Consider the following 21,825-nt stretch of genomic DNA (forward strand, 5'->3'; position numbering starts at 1 on the left):
GAAGTCGTAGTGCATCTTTCTTGCATGCATCGGACGAATGAGAGACAACACGATCACAATTTGCGTCTATCCTATATACAACATTGATAGATATTCGCTTCACTGACTACATAAACATCCCACCTCCCCCTCCGAAACCACCACCCCCGCCGCCTAATCCGCCCCCGAACCCACCACCACCTCCTCGTCCCCCACCTAAACCACCGAACCCGCCACCAAATCCACCTGCACTACCACCGCCTCTACCTCTCGGACCACCGAATGGTCCTCCCGGTCCTGGTCCAAATCTCCCCATGTCCGGACCAAATTCTCCTGGAGGTGGCAGCTCGTCACCCCAACGATCATCGCCCACTCCCACTCCACCAAGGGGATTACCCCCCGGGCCAGGGAATCTTCCCCCAGCTCCACCTCCGGCACCCGGACCTACTGGATCCCACCTCGCACCGGGAGGCTGGATACTTCCCCCTGGTCCAAAAACGTCTGGATCTTGACGACGTCGCGAATCGAAGAGGGGATGGTTGAAATCGACCAACATACCACCTCCATCTCTATTCGGATTGAACTGGCCTGGAGGTTGGAGCGAAGATAATGGGTCAAGATCACGTCGACCGACTGATAAGGGGTTTGAAGATTGGTGAGGATCGCGAAGGGGGTCGAATGATGGTCCGCTCGGATAAGGAGGAGCGGGACGAGCAGGAGGCGGTTCGTGCGATGGTGCGGACGGTGATGGGTTTCGAGGGTTCGAGCCGGATTGTCTGCAAGATAAGGTACGGATGTTAGCCTCCCCCAAGTCAAGTATGTCTAGAACCGGTACTAGAAGATGGGATACACACTCTTGGTATCCTGGGACTTGGAGACCGGGCAAAAGTCTAGCAATCACATCTCTCTTGTACTGCTCCACGAATGTCTTGACACTGAAATAGGTGTAACAAGTCTCAGCTGACATGAAGATATGGATACGACGAAGCCTACAGCTAACAACTCACGTAGCGATCGATTTGAATCCCACTGCTTTGGCCGGTGTTTCAGGTGAAGTGCTTGAATCCGAGCTGGACGAAGCTGTTGCCGAGCTTGGGATGGGGAATGAAGAAGGATCGACTAGGTCGTTTAAAATCACCGAGATGGTATTAGGTGCACCATCCTACCGCCGCACGGACTTGTCAGCTTATACTCTGTTCATCCTCACGCGAGGGAAGAACGGAACGAAGAAGCTGACTAACCTCGGCCATTGCGTCGATCTGTACTCTCCCTCCCATCCTTCCGACTCTTACTCTGAACGTCAGAGCACTTTGCTCATGTTTGTATTCAAACGAATATCCATCTTCGCCTCTGGAATTCCAGCCCTCTCCCAATCTTCCACCACTACCACCTCCACTGACTTGCTCTGAATCTTGTTGTTCTTGATCATCTACTGCTGTAGCGGTTTCAGAAGCGCCGTCATCTATATCGCCTTCCGAGATTTCTGCTACAGCAGCTGATGTGATGTTTGGTTCATCGGATGATGAGGAGGTAGGAGATATGAGTCTGAATTGAAGGGAAGTGTGGATGGTGTGGACGAGAGCGGCGATGACGTCGGTGGGTTTAGGTAGAGGGGAGGTGGTGCTTCGAGGTAAGAGATCAGGGAGGGATCGAAGCAAGGTAGTGGTATCGAGTGGATTGGACATGACGCTGTGAGTGATAAACGATATGTATGAGACTGAATGAGCAGCGGAGTTGTCAAGTTGAAGACTATAAATCAGATGAATGGACGATGAAACGCAAAGCAACGCGGAAGCGTAGAGTGGAGGTCAAATCAGGGCACTTGTGGCAGATCCCCCGATTACCAGTGTGGGGATTCAGTGACGACAGGCTATCAATTTTTGCGTCTACCAAGGGTCGCAGGTATCTTGAAGGCGAGACATCGTCAAGCAGAATGACTGTTTCATGTTGAAACGTGACTACAGCACGCCTTACGGAAGCATGCATGTCATATGATCTAGAAACTCGTTCAGAGCGAGCAATCTCACCACTAAACATCAACCGCAGCATCGACATGACAACATGAGGAAACACGAGACGCGTCTCATTGCCACTAAACGTAATCACCGAAATGCCGATGTAATTTTCATTGCCTTTTGGCGTTTCTTTGTGCTGCTGACGTAGTAGCAGCAGTAGTAGTTGGCTCAGAGAGAGTGAGCCAGGGATAAGGGCGCGCATCGTGAGTCAGTAGCATCAAATCCCGTCCTTCTCATTCAACCAACCTTCCCCTCCTTTTCTCTTCCTCCAAACCACTATACAAAACCGGTACACAGAGTAACCTTGACACAAGGAACTACTCTGCCCCTGCCGTCAAACCCTCCCCATAACCCTCCAACCCAGATTCAGTCAACAGCATCGAGAGAGCTTTTCGCCAAGTCTATCTCTGCAGTTGAACAGAACGTCAAAAAAGGAGTAGTTGAGAGAAGAATCGAAAGGAACAAGAGAAGGAAACCTCCCTATCCCTCCAATCGTCTCGTTAGTCCTCGTTGACTCACGAAGAGTAGCTGGCCAAGCAGAGCGGAGACAAGCATACGCGGATACAGGAAGTCTTCTTAGCCATTCAAGAAAACGATTCCCGTATAACGTGAGTCTTGAATTAAGAGACAAAGAGAGCTCGGTCATCGGAAAATCGCCATCATTCAACTTGCCCGGCTGACTAGATTTACGTTCATCACTCTTTGTCATCGCCTCAATCTCCCATCCATCATTCAATCTCCTTCTTGCCACCCTTTCCATCCTCCAGTCTCACTCCCGTGGATACATATCGTCAACCGTGCATTGCGATAGCGACTTTCCACTTTCTCTTCTTTCCGAACAATCTTCAATTCAGACTTCGGTCAAGCAAGTCGAGCGCAGCCCACTGCACACCTTCATTGGTGTCCTTACTCCTTGCTTTTCAACACATCCACACAACAACCGCACCTTCACAATTAACCTTTTCTCACACCTTCACGACTCTCGCCACGTCCTGATACGTCTTCTCTGGATCCCGGAATTTCGCTTTCCTATTAATACACAATCGCATCGCGAGTAATCGCCCAACCTTTCACGAATCCCTCGAAAACATCAACATTTGCCACCGATAGGAATCCCTCTTCTCACGACCTCGTTTCCGCTTTCAAGTCGGTACTCGTCCCTCCGTCTAGGAGCGGTCGTACCACGACCCCTGGGTCAGCTGGGGTTCATCCCTGTCCCACCGTCATGCCATACATGTACGATATGCCCGTTGGGCACGAGGTCTTCTCACAACGTGCTCGCGGAGCCGACGTCGAGTATAGCGGAAGTGACGTAGAGCTCCTGAAACTTCTCAACGGTGGTTATCAGCGACCTTCTTCGTTCAGCGAGGCAAGAGGTTACGGTCGGGAAGCGGAAGTGGAAGAGATTGATGTAAGTCTGCATTCTGAACAAGGAGCACATTCACCTTTGCTGATCTCCGAGCCTTCATCTCCCTTTCATATATCTGCTCCTCCTTCGGAATTGCGCACCGATCACGCCTTCCTTTTACCTTGTCCTCCTTTCGTGTGTGACTTGTTACGACTCCGCGAAAAACCGACTTTTGACGCGCAGGAAGACTTCATGCTGTCAGGACGCCAAGCGAGGATGTCCTTCAATGGTCATCCATATCCTTCCATTGGTCCCGAAGCGAGTGCTTTTTCTCGACCCCGCGACGAGTGGATGTACGGTGATAATACCGGTGCACCTCGTGGGGCGATGCATATGCAAGAGCCGAACTTTCATCACTACAACGACAGGCAAGAGCCTCCTTTGGCTTTCCCAAGCGGCAATGCGTTTGCTTTCGACCATGAACCCGTCCCCGACCCTGTGATCGGTTATTCTCGACAGCAACAACACTCGGTTTGGTCACCGCCACAGCAAGCTTGGCCTAACTTCCAGCCGACAGACTTCCGCGCTCCTCTACTCCACCCGAGGCTCGTTCAGCTTCCTGAACGGCCTATCACCCCTCATGATACTTATCGCTACCCCGCTAGTCATGTCGAGTATACCTACGTGGCTCCCGCCATCCCCGAAGTCAGTGCCGAGTCTGTTAACGCCGCCTTTGCCATGTGGTACGCTGCGCAAGTTATCAACATACTCGATATTCCTGGTCAGTACCGTCCAGGTGTCGGAGGTGCCTCTGATGAGCTTTGGGGCCCGGGCGGCCGTGAAAAGGATGCATGGCTCCGCGTTGGACGATCACCCCCTGATTACTCGAAGCCTTGGGGCAGGATGGGGATGACGCAGACTCCCGTTCCTAAGCCACGACCAGTCCACCACCGACGACCCGAGCTCGAAGCTCGAGACCCTTGGAATGTTGCTTGGTCACACGCCGACAAACCTAGTCCTGACTTTGTCAGCTTCATTCTCGACATGATCCAGCGTATGACCATTTCGCCAACCGCTCTTGTCGCTGGCGTCTGGTTTTTGCAAGGTCTCGGCCTTCACGAAGGCGATGGAACCAAAGGTGCAGAGTTGCGAGACTTCCTGCGCGAATATCGATCTTACGAACCAGAGGCCATAGAGAGAAGAGTGGCGACTTTGGGCTTGATCCTGGCGGGCAAGTGGTTGGATGACAACTCTTTCTTGACTAAATCCTGGTGCGAAGTCACTACTATCCCTGTCAAGCAACTCGACATTATGGAACGCTGCGCCCTTCACGACCTCAACTTTTCGCTTTTTGTTCCTGTGTCGTCATGGGTCGACCATGTCAACAAGCTTTACACCGCTCTGATTAGCAAAGTCCTTCCCGACGAAGTGGATGATATTGTCATTCCGTTTATCGACCAGATGGTGACTGAAGCTCGAGAAGTCGAGCTCGACGATCCTCAGTCAGCCTCATCTTCACCGAATTATGATCGACGATTATCGGCTGAGGAGCTCCCGGCCGCGGCGGATCAAGCTATCAGTAGGGATTGGGGATCTTTCGCTCGTACATATGCGCAAGTACCGACCGATCACGCGCCGTGGGACACTCGAGGTGCGGATATCGACGTTGAAATGGAGCGTGCGGAACGAAGCGTTGATGCTCTTGTCAACGAAGAGGAGGATGAAGAGGAGGAAGAGTTCCTCGATTATGATGGAGCCAAACGGTGGCTGCCACCCGTCTCTGAACTCAAGCGATCGACCTCCAACTCGAGCGAGCGAAGTTATGGATCGGACAACAGCCACCAACGCGTGACATCGTATCCGAGCTACACCAATCACGTCGCGATTGATGAGTTCGCATCATCCTCGCGACACCGATCTTCCAGCGATTGGACATCTTTGGGCTCGAAGCCAACCAAGACTTCGGACTGGCGATCAGCCGATGCCTTTGACTACGACCAACGCATCGCTCCCAGTTGCTGCCAGAGATGCGATGGTCAAAAGTCGGTACACAAGCGATCACCCCTCGGCTCCCGCGGTCATCCTAATATCGGCTATCCCATCGAACCTGGAATCTCGGTCGTGGCCCCGCCAACACAGCTATATGAGCCGATTTCAGAATTTGGTTACATGGGCGCGAGCTCATTGTCTGGAACCAAACGGTGGGGTACCAGTGCTTCTCAGTGGTAACACTGATTAACGTGGTATAACATTTGCAGACTCAGTTCTGCTTCCCCACGAACACACGAGGACCTTTTCGATTCCGATGTTATGGACTTCAATATTCACACCCTCCCACTCTGTCCTATGCTGACAGCTGGTTACCATCGGTGACGATGCTGACCGGGTTGTCCCTTCCGTTTCGTCACTTGTACTACACAAGAGCGCGCTATACATGTTTTTTTCCAACGCGCCGCCGATATCGATATTTATCACGTTTCGCTTCGCATCTTCTCCGTGTGAGCGGTCTATAGTATACCCTCGCATTTATACCTTCATGCCATCTTCTTGACTCTTTCCGATGTGGTCTCGGTGATTTGCTGATCACATCGACGAAGTCATGGCGCACCATACCCCTTTTTATCAATCACGCACCACGTCGCTCCATTTGGAGTCGATTGTGCACGCTCCCCTCTCTGTTTTCACTTGTAATTTGTCGTTCATCCGTCTTATAGTGTGGAAAGAGGAGAGAACCAAATGGAAAATTGTTTCATAAACCCAAAAACAAAAACAGAGGATGACAATTTGTTCATAGCCCTTTAATTCTCGTGACTTAGCCATCGTTACCTCAGGCTTTCAATCTTTTCCTTTTCTTTTTTCTTTTTTTTTAACTTTTCCCGTAGTTTACAGCGAAGTCAATTGCTGTTGTACATGTTGCCATTGTGATTTGATGGACTGTGGATCATGATGCATTGCTTTTCTACGGGATGACTGATAGTAGTGCTGCACTCTAGTTGTGTTTCTGTGTTCTGATATCTATCTATATATGACTACTCAAGATGTGAGTCTATGGCGAGGCTGACGACGAACCAGGCTAGTGGGTATAAGTCGACTTGAATCTACATGTGTCTAATCACAACACACTCTGCTCAATTCTTCTCCGTCACTTGGTTAGATCCTATTCGTCGTTCAAAGCCTTCCACCCAATGAATGACATTTTCCCACCCTCCCACCCTAACCACGCCATCGGGCAACCAACCTCTCTCAATCTTCTCCTTTCGTAATCGTTCATATTCCTCCACTAGACCATTCTCTTGTTTTTGGAGATATGTCATCTTTTCAAGAGGTTGGAGTTGGTCGGGTACATGGACGATTGCGTTCCATGGGTAATTGCCAAATAGCAAAACTTTGGTAGGGTACGGATGAGGATGAAGCGATGTAGCGATGTCATAGGCGTTTTCGGACGAATCGTCAATGAGAAACAAAGAAGATGTAGAGTGGATGATCTAGGTAGGAAAAGAGATAGTGTCAGATTGATGATCTGTCATCGATCACCCTCCTGTCCTGATTGCAGAAGCGTGACAATCGCACACTCACCTCTGCTTTTGATCGTTTCTTGTGTGAAACAATCGCCTTTCTCGCAACATGTCCTTCTTTCTCCTCCTTTGTCGCTTCGAGATGGGCGAAAGCGCCAGTGAAGTGTATCTCGTCGAAGACTGCATAGCGATATCAGCATCTCAACCCAGACGAGGATAACGACAGGATGATTGGTATAGCATGGAAGACAAACGCGTTCCCACTTCAACTCACTATCTGGAAGATACTCTGCTATCCAATCTTCTGTACCGGCGCGTTGTGCCTCCGATCGAGCAGTGATGATAATAAGGCTACGAAGCATTAGCATCAGCATCAGCTCGTCTCCTCATTTCACCCCCCAGCTGCCCTATCGGAGGAAAGGTACTATCGTACAGTGAAGCTGTAAAGTCAAACTCACTTGTATCCCATCGCCTTGAGCTTGTGCAACGCTTCTTTCGCACCTGGTACAGGAGGAGCACGCATGTAAAGTCCTCCTTGATACAGCTTGGACTACGAAGCCAAAATGGGAGGGATCAGCTTGAGTGCTCGAGTGCTTGCGTGTTCCACATTTCGCAGGTAAAGAACCACTCACAACCATCCCTACTGTCTCTTCTGGGGTTCCCCAACCTCTGTTCATCCAATACAAGTAGTTCTTGAAATCGTCTAGCGTCAAAGGTGGTTGTGTATCGAATAGCTCGTTGTGCACTGTGACGATATGAGAGGTGGGTTGACATCGTCAGTGTCAGCGATCACAGAGAAGAGTTCCTGCTGGCTTGATTGCTTGAGCACAATTGGTCCAGCACAGTCTTGAACTCGCTCTAACAAGGGAGGGTGGAATGAAATGGAATTTAAGAACACAACGTACTGTCTACGATCGTAGCGTTCGTCTCACTAAGTCACAAAGCATCGTTGATTAGCTACTCCATTACCGCCTGAGTTACCTGAACAGCACACTCCACGTCGTGCTAGATTGCTCCTGCCAACTCACCAAAGCACGTCATCCATATCAACCGCTATTGTCCCTTTACCTCCTTTGCTCTTTCCCTTCTTCTCTGCAGGGGTCTCTTGACCACTGGCTACGATCGTAGCGATCTCCTCGTCGTCATACACTTGCGATGAGGCCATTGTGTCGTGAGCGTGAGTGATCGTCTTGCAGAGGGCTGGTGGCGATTGACAGGTCGTTATGCGTGTAGCGTGTAGTATACCTTATACGATATGTCTATTATGTGGCTGTCGATGCTTTGCTCAAAAACGCCTGTTGTATCGAGTATTGGTTGGTTGGACAAAGTTGGTAACTCTGATGACTGCACAGATCAAAATAAGCTCAACTAACTCTCGAATTCGTGCTAACCCAGGCTCATATTCGCTCGCAACGCCGCAATGCAACGCAACGCGATCCGGAATCCGACGGGATCCGACATCCGCCACCGTCAATCAGGCACGCTCGTACAAACCGTTCACCAGCACTCACAAGGTCGTATAAAGTTATCAACGAATGACAATGACAACATGCATGTATTATATACTCGGCTCGTGGTCATAGCAGTGTGCGTGTTGATGATCACTGTCCTCCACTCAAGCGTATATCCTGTCTCGCTATGACAACCTTTAATCCACAATCCACAAATCCTTTTTCGCTGTGACTTCCCTTACGACCGGCATCCATTCAACTACAAATCGCTTTGTCCTCGTTGAACATCCTTTACAACAGATCTGCTTCTATACCCTCCAAACTTTCCTCAACGATGACGTGCTCTGCTAGTGTGCAAAATGCCCTTGACAATGCATGACTATGTAATGAAGTTACTATAGATACCTTCCTGCTACCTTCCTTTCTCCCTTTCCCACCAAGAACGCCTTTCGCTCATCATTGCATTCCATCTACCTCGACCCATAGCCTTGAGGCGCAGCACCTGCACCTCCTCCGCCCGAAGATGATGCCCCATTCATAGTTGGTAACGGTGCACCATAGCCCGCTCCTTCTACAGGTGATTGTCCGTGACCAGAAGCAGTAGCATATCGTTCTGCCATTTCCCTATCATGCGCATAAGTCCTCTCGCCGCTATACTGCTGCGTGTGCAACGCTTGATGAGGTGAAAGTTGTCGATGATGATACCCTGATCCCGATCCCGGTGCAGGAGCTGGAATAGATTGCTGTTCGTACCTGCTTCCATTGGAGTAGGAGTTTGCGCGATGCGTGTGGGCAAGCGAGTGCGGATGATGATGAGGAGGAGGATGCGAATGTGCATCCCAAGAGGAGTGATGAGGGGTTGTTGTCGCTGGTCGATGAGGATAGCCGACGTCTGACGGAGGACCGTTCCACGTAGAGTTTGAAGGTGTAGGAGCATAGGCGGCAGGAGAAGACGAAACGCTCGTTGAAGATCTGTACCGATCAAGATCCGGACGTTGTTGGTCGTATCGTGTGTAAGTGGACGGCTGGACTGATCCTGATGGGATAGGCGGATTTGATCTCGGAGAAGGTCTAATCACACCGTCCATATCCCTCTCGTCAACCGTACCGTCTGAGGCGGCGTCAATCGAATCAAACTTGACATCGGCAGCTGCCGCCGGTGGGTCATCATTCAACAATGCCGAGATGCGCATTCCACCTGGACGCGAGATGGGCTTCAAGGGACTTTCTCCAACCGCTTGCGCGCCGCCAGTGGTGGCTTGAGGTGAGTTGGGGAACATGCCAAGTCGAGGTTCGTATCTATCGGCTCCACTCATGAAAGCGGGATAGGTATCGTAGATGGTTCGAGTAGGTTGCGCGGTAGACTTGAATGTGTCGTTCAAACCGCCTTGAGCAGTGACGCCATTCACCTTGACCTCTTCCATTTTCATACCTCCAGCTCCAGTAGCGACGGTCCCCGCTCCTCCTTCTACCAGTTCCGACCTATGTCCTTCCAGGAAGTTGCCGACCTGTCGCTCCGACTTGCCTTTCAGTTGCGAAGCGATCACCTTGACGTCTATGCCATGTGTCGCCACAAGTTCCTTCACCCTCCGTTTCTCCTCAACCGACCAATACGAGTTTGTCGCTGATCTCCTCGCAGGCTTGTCTTGTCCGCCAGGCGTGCCGGTTCCGAGCAATCCAGAGGCATCCACTGGTAGAGCAGTCGTAGGCGAAGCGGCACCCAAGACAAGAGCGGAATCGACGGGTGTCCCATTAGCGATGCTAGTATCAGCAGGATCGACGACAACCTTTCTTCTCTTGCCAGCGCGTTTGACGGGTGGAAGCAACTCAGTTTGAGCCACGTTCGGATCGAGGGGTTGACCATTCACAGTCGCCGTGGTGGGCGTGGCAGCAGACGGCTCTGGAGCAGTCGTAGCCGGAATTCCCGGCACGACTGGTTGTGATCGGGAAGCCTCGGCACCAGAGACGGAACTAATCCTTGGTCTCTTTGCGGTCTTGACTGTCATTCTCATCTTTGCCTTGCCACCACCGCTTACAATCGATGAAGGAGCCTCGCTGCCTGCTCTCGATGTCGCCGTTGATTCCAACTGCTCATCGTCATCGTTGCCACCGTTGGCAGTCGTAGCTGTCATTGCCAGGTTTGTCTTCCTCCTTCTTCCAGGACCGTGACCTTCACCTACGCTCGAACTCGGTCGACCCTTTCTGGCACTCGTTCCAGGAATAACCGACTCCTCTCTATCGCCTCGTGCGTTGCCTCTAACTGGCGTCGAAGTATCGTCTTTCGCGTTGACAGTGGGCTTTTTCTTTTCGAGATCCGCCAACAATGCCGCGGACTTGCCACCTTTCTTGATAGGGATCGACTTCTTCTTTCCTCCACCCCGCTTGCTCGCCAACATGCCCTTGTAGTCCACCTCCTTCTTTGTCCTGTAATAGTAGAGGACGCAATCGGACGCGGTCTTGTTGGATATCCCATCAGAAACCCGTCCAAACTGCTTAGGATACGCCATATATCTCCTGACGAATTGAGCTCGCTCTTCGGGTGTCCATATCGGTTCCGCATTACCTGCGAAATCGTAGAATGCCAAGGGATCAGTGACAAGGTCGTTGTCGTCGTCATAGCGGAGTTGGCGCTCTTCATCCAGGAGCATGTCGGGTACAACAGCCGATGTTTTGGAGGCACGGAAGTTGGGATCCTTCGCCGCTGTATCCGCCAATCCAGCGAGAATCATCTCAAATTCTGCTTCGGTAGTGACAGCATCTCCAGCACCGCGTCGTCGGTTTCCTCGAGAGTTGAAAATATCCTCCGGTATAGGTGTGGTGGGGGCTACAGGTCCAGGAGTAACCACAGGGAGTAGAGCACCCGGAACATTGAACAGATCGGCTGGCGGTGGCCCGCGCTTCTCCATGAGCGAATCGAGGAAATTGCAGTGTTCTCTCCACTCCTCGTCTAGCTCAAGGTATTCGGCTTTTAGGCGCTCCACTTTCTCCTGTGCGACTACTTTCTCCCGCGAGACAGTGATAGCGACCAACTTGGCTACCATGTGTTGCTCCTGCACAAGCGGTTGTGTAAGCTTCTTGAGCATCTGGTTCCTCTCCTGGTCGTCAATAGCTAGAATCCGACTGGTGTCCTCTGGCGCAGTGTGCAGATTCCACGCCAATATCGAGGTCTCATCAAAAGTGATCTGGTTCGACTGTGTGGCCTTGATGGCAGCGATGAGCCTTGCCTCTTTGGGATCGTCGAAAAGAGGTGCATCGCGTTCGTCTATGTCCGCGGTCTTGGGTCCCGCTTCAGTCTCGGCGTCGGTCGAGTCGGCCGTGGGCATGGGATCTTTCCGAGCGAATTTGTCACCAAAAGGCGACGAGAGTGACGTATTCGAAGGAGGGAGGTTCACGGCTCGTCGCTCGGCAATCGTGACTCGTCGGGGTGGAGGAGGGCTAGATGGAGAACTTGGGTCGGTCGTCGACGTGATCAAAGACGACTTGTTGCGTGTAACGGGTGGTTCAGGTTTCCCTTGAGAAATTGGCGCGGATGACGTGGGACTCGGTGCGCTGTCTTGCTGCTATGAGACAAATCAGTATCAATGTATGATCGTGGAGCATTGCGGCCCAGGACTTACCTGTTGCACAATCTGGACCTCTATGGAAGTAGCATCACTTTGAACAGCAGGTGGTACTGCCGAGTCGGGAGGTGAAGTAGGTGCCACTGGAGTAGCAGGTGACGGATCCCGTTGCTGGACCCCTCCATCCATAGCGGCTTGTTCAAGCGCCGAAGGGCCTGTTCCACTCGGAGACAGGGCAGGGACATCCGAGGTCTCGTTCACCATCACATCGATGTCTGTTGCCGCTTCAGGAACGATCTCAATGACGGTAGTCGCTTCCGCAACGAGATTCACTTTTTGGGCCGCTCTAGTGTCGAGACCAGGGATATCCTTGCTCGGTGGAGGCAGGTTCTTTGCCATTTCACCTACTGGCGAGGACGCTTCTGGCACCACATCATGCTCCACTGTCCCAACTTCAGCTTCCGTTGTGTCCATTACGACGTCCGCGTCTGCTTGCTTGTGTGGATTGTCCATCGTGACATCCTCATCGATAGGCTCCACAGCTTCGGGCTTCAAACTCGAGTCTCCGGTCGTAGATGGCGGAGGAAGAGCCGGAGTCACCGGTCTGTCGGGAACGTCATCTTCAGGTGCGAGATTCTCGTTCGTATGTGGTTCCGTAACCTCTGGCTGTGAAGTTGATTCTGATTCTGGTACAGGTGGAGGCAGGGCAGGAGTGTCCGGTCGCGAGGGTACGGAAGGTGGTTCGAGCATTGTACTATCCGTTGGGAGCAATGTCGATTCGCTTGGAAGTGGTTCGGACTTCACCTCAGGAGGAGGTACAGGGGGTGTAGGAGGTCTGTCAGGATGTTCCGTCTGATCCACGTCCATCTCTTCTCCTGTCTTGATATCTTCTCGTTCGGACGGCGCACGATCGCTTTCACGTGGAGTGCTCGCCTTCATGGGAGATCGGGCAGCTTCCGGGTGGTCATCCGAGGCCGGCCCTCTCCACCTAGTTGGATTGGAGGTACTTCTCCGCCTTCCTCTAGCGCCCGAACCGCCCCAACTGTCCTCGAGGTTCCGTCTTCCGTTCCATTGTGGTGGTGGTGATGGACTTCCCGGCCTTCTCCTATCCCTATCTCTGTCTCTTTCCCAATCCCTCTCCCGTTCCCAGCGATCTCTATCCCTGTCTCGCGGTGGCGACCATGCCCGTCGACCACGATCTTCAGGCTTGTACGACCACGACGATGACGGTTGTCGAGCTGTTTGGACTGGTGAGATGACTTCTCCTTCTTCCAGATCAGCCTCATCTGCGGTGGCAGATGGATCGGCCTTGATGTCCGGTAGAGGGACGTGCGAAGCAGGTACACTCGAAGCCCCTTCAAACTCCCTCGCCCGTCGAGTTTCAACAGGACTGGACGAGCCTCTCATTGATCTCGGTGCGCGAGGAACTGAGGAGGTCTCTGGTGGGGTTGATGGTCTCGACGCATGTTGTGAAGAGGCGAATGCTAGGGAGGATGGTCCAGGACCTCCCGCTGAGCTAGTCGGCCGGTCAAAAGTCCGTGACGTTTCGCGACTCTGGAAGGGGCTACGGTCTCTTTCGTCTCGTGATGGCGTTGCGTACTGAGGTCCAGAACGAGGACCGGACGGAACCCGGGGGGACGAATACGCGGGGGGAGTCGCAGTGGCCAGAGCTCGGGGTCCTCTTGGTGCTGATGGTGGTGAGCGAGGCGGTGGTGGTCTGTCTGAGGGGTAACGTGGGGGTGGTATTTGAGCGGAAGACGATGACGGTCGGGGAGGTACACTTCTAGGTAACTCATCGCGGAATCTGTCTCTATCTTCTCGGCGGTCTATCCACCGTCGATCATCCCTGCTCCATCCGGGTGGTTCTCTTTCCCTCGGAGGACCAGACGTGAAGCCCGAAGTCCGTCTTGGAGGCGGTAAATCCCCGGACCGTCCAGAGTCCAGACTCAATCTATCGCGAACGTCGAAACCCCTATCTCTATCTCTATCTCGGTCCCGATCTCTATCGTAACCTCTTCGAGGAGGAGATGGCGTATGTGATCTCGGTCGCGAACCTGGTCCCGGAGCTCCCGAGTGAAGTCGAAATGTCTGACGAGGCGGAGGTCGGTTCTGCCAAGGTGGGATAGCGTAAGGTCGAGGCGCAGAGGACTAGCGACGCAGAAAGTTGTAATAAATCAAATGGATTAGGATGACGTGAATGATGACAAAGCGAGACAGATCGTCAGCTCGGTAACAAATGCAAAATCGAACGCCACTGACCTCTCCGGTTCTACTGTACCCGTTTGCCCTATCTTCTCTATCCCTACTCGAGAAGGAGACGTCTTCCCCTGCATCCCATCTCGAGGGCCCAGCTCTCGCTGAAGGGCCAGGAGTGGAAGAGGAGGGTTTGGCTGGTGTGTAGGATGATGAGGACATGGTGAAGGGAACAGCCGTCGGACCTGCTTATGCGAAATGGGGATGTGTTGTTGTGTCGTAGGAAATTGGTATTATTGTTTGTTGTTGATAAAGGAGCGACCGATAATGTGCTGTTGACCCTTTCTTCCGCCCCGTCTAGCGACTACAGCATCAGGGGTTGAGGTATCACTTGCTTTCCCGGAAGATAGTGTAGAGTATATCTGTCTAACGTGCAAGAATTGTAGAATGTATAAGTAGCAGAGATAGTAGAGAGAGAGAGAAGAAGGCACAGAAAGCACAGAAAGAGAGAGCAGACGTGAGCTGACTAGCTCACATGCGAACAGCGAATTACGAAGAAAACCTCGAATTAGCACACGGAACAAGGTTTGTATCGTTACCCTGAGGTCGATTCTCATTAGGAGCATTACAAACCAATTGCTTATCGATTCACCCTTGCAAAGGTGTGCCGCGCGCACTGTGCCACAGGCATGTCAAGATGTCGGTGTTAGGCGGGCATTCCTTTTCATCGTTGGGATAGATCTATCAGTGTTCCACGTGGCTGGATCAAACAGACGTGTGATGTTGAAGACGTCATAATGGTTCGTCACCACCTATCCGTACCGTATCACTGGGCAACACCTAGCGCAGTCCTGCGGGAACTGACGCGACACATATATATAATTGGGAATGTGCCAATGGCCACCCCGCTTCCCTTCCCAATTCAATCAACAATATACCACATCTCCCCATACATACTCATAACAAACAAACACAATGGCCAATCTCATCGAAGGACTCTTCAACGTCATCCAAGTGAGTGCTGTCCTCCCGTTATTCTACGCAACGACCTCGACCTAGCCTAGATTCCAGCTATACCCTTTCTTTCTCGTAAAGAGACTAACGTGGTTGTCTCTCAACTATTAGGGTATCTTCCAAAGTATCTTCGCTGTACTACAATCATTCGCCAATGTCGTCTACTCGCTCGTCCACGGCGTAGTTTCGTTGGTCGGGAACGTGCTTGAGAGTGCTGCGTCGTTGGTCGGCGCCTCTGTCAACTTTATCATCTGTGAGTTGGTGTCTCGACGTCGTTCACTCTTTCAACCATCCTCGCAATCTCCATTTAAAATCTCACTCTATATATTGGGTCTCGAATCTTGTCTTTGTCTTTCCGTGAAAGTCATACGTACAGCGACCTGGAAACGATTGTGAACGACTGCTGACCTTTGTGTTTCAGCCAACATCATCGTCATCGGTTTGGTCGGTGTCGCTTTCATAATCTACACGGACCGAAACAAGCGTGCGAGTATCGGCAATGATATCAAGCGAAAGGTGAATTGATTACAGAATCAACGAGGACAGTAGCGAGCCAGTAGCGGGCAGGCCTTTGAGGACGAAGAAATAGGAAATAGCATCACGACGAAATGTTTTGAATGGCAGACACAACAGCAGTATATATGATTTTAAATGATGTATCTCGATGTATACACCTCCATCCTCCCTCTTCCATGATCGCTCACACTAAACGACTATTGACAGGACAAACATGCAAGATGGATACCCACGGGGACTCAACGTAAGATTTCACGGTTCATTCTGGTATGCGGAGACCCCATTTCGAGCTTACGAGACAAGTTTGTTGACACACCAATGTTTGTACAAATAGAACAATCTTTCATCTCATGATCCAGCTTCAGTAGCAACATGAAAGCCGGACTATGGTGTTGATACTATCCGCCGCATCGTGGCTGATCCGGAATGCGCAATACATTGTATGTCATCTTACCCTTATAGACCTTGCTCCCTGTCGTTTCCACTTACTCTGACCTTCCAAACATAAAACAACACTAACCTCGTCTGTTCGTGTCATTAGATAGCAGCCCTCTTTGGTTTCTTCACACTCCTCTTCTCGATCGCTGCATATCGTATACTCCGCTGGGTATTCCCTGTCCTTTCCAAATTCGTCCCTTCCCGTTCTATACCCAAACGTAAAACACCTACTACCTCATCGAGGGGGAAATCAAGGGATGTGAAGCCCAAAACTGGCACTCCGTTGGAGAAAAGAGTAACGAGGTCATCAACTGCAGCTACTGGTGGTGCCAGACGGAAAAGGGGAAAGAATGTATGGTGGGAAGGAGTGTATACAACTCTGCTCTCGACACTGGGTACAGGTACGTCTTTCCCCTAATCGGGTCACTCGCCCTGCTTCGTCCCTCCCAAATCGTGGATGATATCGCGTCGAAAGCTTATCCTTCTGAATGATCATTCAGGTCTTATACTTTGTTCTATCTCATCGGCATTGCTATGCGCAATCTCACTCACTTCGAAGGGGTGTGAGACACTACGACATCTAGGCTTGTACGTGACGCATCCTAGCTTTCATGTCCGAGCTGATTATTGTGATGTGAGCAGAATCGAGTGGTTACCTTGGAGAGAAGGGTTGAAATGTTATAGAACTAGATGGGATTGGTAGGTCTTCTCTCCTTGTTTCTCGCTTGCTACCAGACTGATGTCGCCTGCGGTAGGGTTGCGGACATGCTTGGGGAAATAGTCTGGACCGTGCTGCAGGGTCACGAATACGGTGCTGTACCACTCAAGAGCATGTGATGCTACAAGGTTATGCGATGTTCGCCCGGCCCCAGCAGTGGATCCGGATGATTGACACCGCACACCCACGTAAATGCGGACGGGCTCAGTCAGAGATGCAAGAGTAGTATCCATGCTATATGCTCAAGACCGCTCATGCTATCGTCTTTACCAAACTATCATGTCCTTTCTCTGGAAGTGGGAACAAATGTCCTTTCCCTTTCCACCTATCGCTCCCACTTTGTAACCGTCTCACAATCTCCTCGGTCTTCAACGACTCCCCTCCACTAGTCGACCACACCGCATCTTCCCAACTCCTCTCGATCTCCGGAACACCTAGTCTATCTAACGCTTCAGCAGCTTTGGAAGGTATTATCGGTTGGAGCAAAATACTAGCGAGACGGAGAGAGTGATAAGCGTATGTGATGGCCTTAGTACCATCGGCACTGGACCATGGTGCCAAGTCGGTGAATAACTTGTTGGTCTACAAAGACGAAAACTCGCAATCAGCAACCTCGTTGATTCCCGTCAACTTGAACAACGGATCGCTCACCGCCATGATCACCTCCAACACCGCACCACAAGCATGGTTGACCATATATCCTTCCATCTTACTCTCGACATCGTCTCTCAGTCCTGCCAAAAGCCCGTCTAGATCTACATCTCTATCTTCTGAAGATGAAGGATCAAACTCTCTCGTCGCTTTCTTGAGCATTTTGGCGCCTGATATTCTGGATAGTAGATTACCCATTTGGTCGGCTAGCAGTCGGTAATGAACCTCCACTTGGTCGGGTGCGTAGTCTGTCAGGACATGAACGATGAATTAGCTTGCTACATGAAATTGCCCAGGCAGCGACACGGGTGTGATGGCCAACTGTCCACGCACCCGCATCATCGGTCAGACTCCCTCCCACTCGCATAAGATACCATCTTACACCATCCACACTCCAGTTCCGCATCGCGTCGATAGGATCTACGACATTGCCCTTCGATTTTGACATTTTCGATTTGCCCATCGTCCAGTGTGCGTGGGCGATGACTCGGTTAGGTGGCTCGAGACCTGCTGAAGTGAGGAGCGCTGGCCAGTGAAGAGCGTGGAATCTGTCACAATTGAACATGATCAGCTTTCATCCTGCTAGATTGTCCCCAGATGGCAGAGACAAAGGTCGACCAGGATGGGCAAGAGATAGTACTCACTTGATGATATCTTTTCCGACAACGTGAACATCAGCAGGCCATCCCTCTTGACCCTCTGGATAACCTGTCACGGTAACATAATTGATCAAAGCGTCCACCCATACGTAGATCGTCTGGTCTTCATCGCCTGGTACAGTTATTCCCCATTTTACTCTAGATTTCGGTCTTGAGACGGATAGATCTTCGAGGGTCTGTGCTTGACGGATGAGTTCTAATCGTACAGTGTTTGGATGGGCGGCTATATCCAGTGTGAAACGACATCAGTCTCATAATCCTTCGTCTCCTCTCAGCAAAGTGGCTCGAAGCAAAATGCCAAGGACATTCACCATCTTCAACGGATAGCACACTCACATTCTGGTTTACTTAACCACTCTTGCAAAAACCCTCTATACTTTGACAATCTAAATTTCCAATTCACCTCTTCTTCCCAAACCACCTCGTTCCCCGTCTCAAGAGCTATCATCTTCCCATCTTCTCTTTCTGTCACTTGCGATGCTGCGTAGAACGATTCGTCGGAAACGGAGTACCAGCCTGAATGTGTGCCTTTGTAGATATCACCCGAGGCCACGAGTTTTTCCTGTAAGTTATCGTCGTCCGTTAGCCCAGCTCAGGACTTGTAGCCCAGTAGGGACACGGTAGGTCGTATCGAATTTAGAGAGGAACAGTTCGTAGAGATGTGTGTCACTCACCCAGAAATGCTGCACTGCACGCTCATGCCTCTCCTCCGTCGTCCGTATGAAATCCGTATGTGAAGCGTTTGCCAATTGAGCCAAGTCCTACAGCCGTACATTCCCGTCAGCTTCTTTTACCCTCAGATGGTCTGCTAGCTGTACTCACTCTAAATCTTTGGCTGACATCGTCGCAAAACGCTTTCTCTTCTATTCCTTTCGCCTTTGCAGCCTGTTGGATCTTCATACCATGTTCATCTGTGCCTGTCGCAAAGAGCACTTTGCGTGTAGGATGTCTTAGTCTAGAGAAGCGTGCGAGGACGTCGGTCAGCAGCAAGGAATGAAGATGTCCGATATGCGGAGCTAAGATACAAAATTACAAGTCAGCCTTGCATGCTTACCAGCCAACAACTAGAGAAGAATGACTAACCTGCATTGACGTAGAAGATGGGTGTAGTGACGTAGAACGGTTTGGCCGTCGCAGGATCGGAAGTAGGGGTGAATAGCGAAGGGAGCTTTGAAGAGGATTCTACGGGTGTAGAGGGAGTCGTATCGCTTGTTGTGGTGGAATAGGGGAAATATCGAGTACTAGTTGGTTGGGCGAGCCTGAACGTGATTGCGGGGATCGACCTAATTCTAGCTTGTCTGCAAGATAGCAGTGTCCTCGGTATTTGCGGCCGCATGGTAATGCTCTAGTTCTCCTTCTCCGTCCCACCAATTCTCGTTGAACAGTGCTGGTATGGTTTGAACAACGATGCTACCTGTCATTGTCACCGTTGATGATAGTCTACAGACTTTGTGGATGTTGTCGGGACATGTCGGTGGAGGGAAGCTAGAGTGCACCAAGAAACTCGGTCACGTGATCTATAGCTTACAGCTTACAACTGAACTTTGCCGGAGGTGACGAGGCCGCGCTACGATCTCGATCCTTCGCATTCATTGCATTGCCTAAACACTTTGTCTTCTCGATATCTATACACCTCTTTTTGATACCTCTTCGGATCTCTCATACACGCAAGCACATACAACACAATGAACAGATCAGGAGGAGAAGCATTTGCGAAACTCGCACAACAGCTCAATCGTGCTCGACTCCAAGCGAGCGGCGGCGGTGGTGGTGGTGGCGCAGGTCGTGGTGGACAATTCCCAGGTGGTGGAAAGGGATTCTTAGCAGGTGGCGGAGCGATCGGTGCTTTGTTAGCTGGTGGCCTTGTCCTTAACTACTCTATCTTCAACGGTAAGTCAGACGTCAATGTCAATGTACTATAGTCTTCCGCTTTTGGCGAGATCGAAGATCCGATTTACTTTTGCTGATACTTCTATTCTTTCTCGCAGTCGATGGTGGTCATCGAGCAATCAAGTATTCTAGGATAAATGGTGTCAAGCCCGACATCTATCCTGAAGGAACCCATTTGGTCGTGAGTATACTGTTCTTGCCGCCGCCCGCGAAGGCAGGGAACTCGTGCTGATCGGTCTGTTTGACTCGATCTTAGCTTCCTTGGTTGGAGAGCCCCGTCATCTACGATGTCCGAGCTAAACCTAGAAACATTGCCTCCTTGACTGGTACCAAGGACTTGCAGATGGTACGTTGCTTCATTGGAAGCTGTTACCAGTGAACCGATCAGCGCTGATCGCCCTTGGGTACTTTTCAGGTTAACATCACCTGTCGTGTCTTGTCTCGACCTTCCGTCAACGACCTCCCCACTATGTGAGTGATAGTGGTGGCACATCCCCCTGTGCTCTCAAAGCTGATGCTTCCTTGTCTACCAAAGCTACCGAGAACTTGGTACTGACTACGATGAGCGAGTCCTCCCTTCGATCGTCAACGAAGTTCTCAAATCCGTTGTTGCTCAATTCAACGCGTCTCAATTGATCACACAACGAGAGATGGTTTCCCGATTGGTCCGTGAGAACCTTACTCGACGAGCTCGTCGATTCAACCTCATCCTCGATGACGTTTCCATCACCCATGTCGCCTTCTCTCCCGAGTTCACACATGCCGTCGAGGCCAAGCAGGTCGCCCAGCAGATCGCTCAACGAGCAGCATTCTTGGTCGACCAGGCCATCCAGGAGAAGCAGAGTATCATCGTCAGAGCTCAGGGTGAGGCTAGAAGTGCAGAGTTGATCGGAGAGGCCGTTAGGACGAACAAGGGTTTCTTGCAATTGAGAAGACTTGAAGCCGCACGAGAGATCGCCACCACGTTGGCACAGAGTGGTAACAGGGTCATGTTGGATGCTAGAAGCTTGTTGTTGAATGGTGAGTGGCATGAAGTTGAGCCCCGAACACAGTGAAGACATGACTGACACGGATTTTTTCTGCAGTCGCCGACGATGAGGTCCTTTCCTCCGCATCAGAAAAGAAGTAAAAGGTCGGCTATGATAGGGTCCAGGTAGTCAACATAGTATATGCAGCAACATCTCATCGTCCATCGTCTCCGTAGTGAACGTGGTGCTGCGAAACTCTGAGCAATGTGTAATGATCTTGTGTTGCGTTTCTCGACGTCACGTTTTACGCTCGGACAGCTGTCCATGAGCACATCTTGATCGAAGTGTCCTTTGGTTATGCGGAACACACACGCAACGTACCGAGATGCCTGAGCACGGACCTCTTTCATCAAGAACGTGCGTGGAGGCGATGTCGATCTGATCTTTTCTGGTCTCAATGCAGGGTTGGGTGAGCCTTTGTGTTTGGCAATCTCGTACGCTTGTTACAATCAGGGATCACTCTTGGCTGGGAGAGATTGAACCACCATTTGTTTCTTCTGATAATCTGCATATGGATGTTCGGCGCTCGATAATATAATCCATGACACTTAACTGTCAATCCATCTGTACATAGCGTAGCGTCTTTTGCCATGCCCAAGTTCGATCCAGCTGTTTGTATAGGGTGAGTACGGGTAACTTCGGCCATAATCTTCCCACGCAGAGTCTAACCATCCCTTCCCACATTGATTCTTGTCTCACCGACAACACTATTTATCATGTTGAGAACCATTGTTGACGTACGGGTATTGCCTCACCCTGCACTAGACAGACCTTGGAAAGGAGGTCAACAGATCGGCGTCACAGTCTCATACCTTCAAGCATCACAACTCGGTCAAAAACTTAAAATACA

At 51.0% G+C, this 21,825-nt stretch overlaps 7 protein-coding genes across 7 annotated transcripts; 3 read left to right on the plus strand and 4 right to left on the minus strand.

Moving 5' to 3' along the window:
• Nucleotides 1–106: 106 nt before the first annotated feature.
• Nucleotides 107–1,664, minus strand: CI109_101930 (uncharacterized protein; the record flags this gene model as incomplete). The annotated part of the gene is made up of 4 exons (XM_032006545.1): nucleotides 107–755; nucleotides 834–914; nucleotides 987–1,141; nucleotides 1,221–1,664. 4 exons carry the CDS (start codon nucleotides 1,662–1,664, stop codon nucleotides 107–109), a joined length of 1,329 nt encoding a protein of 442 aa, XP_031859214.1.
• Nucleotides 1,665–3,219: 1,555 nt separating this feature from the next.
• CI109_101931 (uncharacterized protein) lies at nucleotides 3,220–5,571 on the plus strand (the record flags this gene model as incomplete). Its single annotated transcript, XM_065967053.1, has 2 exons — nucleotides 3,220–3,405; nucleotides 3,586–5,571. 2 exons carry the CDS (start codon nucleotides 3,220–3,222, stop codon nucleotides 5,569–5,571), a joined length of 2,172 nt encoding a protein of 723 aa, XP_065823125.1.
• An 899-nt stretch (nucleotides 5,572–6,470) lies between these two features.
• On the minus strand, nucleotides 6,471–8,022 carry CI109_101932 (uncharacterized protein; the record flags this gene model as incomplete). Its single annotated transcript, XM_032006543.1, has 7 exons — nucleotides 6,471–6,827; nucleotides 6,919–7,037; nucleotides 7,132–7,208; nucleotides 7,316–7,407; nucleotides 7,490–7,602; nucleotides 7,763–7,788; nucleotides 7,886–8,022. 7 exons carry the CDS (start codon nucleotides 8,020–8,022, stop codon nucleotides 6,471–6,473), a joined length of 921 nt encoding a protein of 306 aa, XP_031859212.1.
• Nucleotides 8,023–8,778: 756 nt separating this feature from the next.
• On the minus strand, nucleotides 8,779–14,687 carry CI109_101933 (uncharacterized protein; the record flags this gene model as incomplete). Its single annotated transcript, XM_032006542.2, has 4 exons — nucleotides 8,779–11,868; nucleotides 11,926–14,016; nucleotides 14,128–14,306; nucleotides 14,597–14,687. The coding sequence occupies 4 exons, from the start codon at nucleotides 14,685–14,687 to the stop codon at nucleotides 8,779–8,781; spliced, it is 5,451 nt and encodes a 1,816-aa protein (XP_031859211.2).
• A 349-nt stretch (nucleotides 14,688–15,036) lies between these two features.
• Nucleotides 15,037–16,866, plus strand: CI109_101934 (uncharacterized protein; the record flags this gene model as incomplete). The annotated part of the gene is made up of 7 exons (XM_032006541.1): nucleotides 15,037–15,075; nucleotides 15,187–15,328; nucleotides 15,497–15,591; nucleotides 16,133–16,430; nucleotides 16,530–16,617; nucleotides 16,672–16,728; nucleotides 16,785–16,866. The coding sequence occupies 7 exons, from the start codon at nucleotides 15,037–15,039 to the stop codon at nucleotides 16,864–16,866; spliced, it is 801 nt and encodes a 266-aa protein (XP_031859210.1).
• Nucleotides 16,867–16,999: 133 nt separating this feature from the next.
• CI109_101935 (methionine-tRNA ligase) lies at nucleotides 17,000–19,393 on the minus strand (the record flags this gene model as incomplete). The annotated part of the gene is made up of 8 exons (XM_032006540.1): nucleotides 17,000–17,329; nucleotides 17,399–17,646; nucleotides 17,732–17,946; nucleotides 18,043–18,280; nucleotides 18,394–18,619; nucleotides 18,732–18,818; nucleotides 18,880–19,073; nucleotides 19,141–19,393. 8 exons carry the CDS (start codon nucleotides 19,391–19,393, stop codon nucleotides 17,000–17,002), a joined length of 1,791 nt encoding a protein of 596 aa, XP_031859209.1.
• Nucleotides 19,394–19,742: 349 nt separating this feature from the next.
• On the plus strand, nucleotides 19,743–21,076 carry CI109_101936 (prohibitin-2; the record flags this gene model as incomplete). Its single annotated transcript, XM_032006539.1, has 6 exons — nucleotides 19,743–19,947; nucleotides 20,046–20,128; nucleotides 20,204–20,293; nucleotides 20,363–20,418; nucleotides 20,483–20,967; nucleotides 21,033–21,076. The coding sequence occupies 6 exons, from the start codon at nucleotides 19,743–19,745 to the stop codon at nucleotides 21,074–21,076; spliced, it is 963 nt and encodes a 320-aa protein (XP_031859208.1).
• Between the last annotated feature and the right edge of the window lie 749 nt (nucleotides 21,077–21,825).

This window comes from Kwoniella shandongensis, chromosome 3 (assembly GCF_008629635.2).
Source record: "Kwoniella shandongensis chromosome 3, complete sequence".
Classification (NCBI taxonomy): Eukaryota; Fungi; Basidiomycota; class Tremellomycetes; order Tremellales; family Cryptococcaceae; genus Kwoniella; species Kwoniella shandongensis.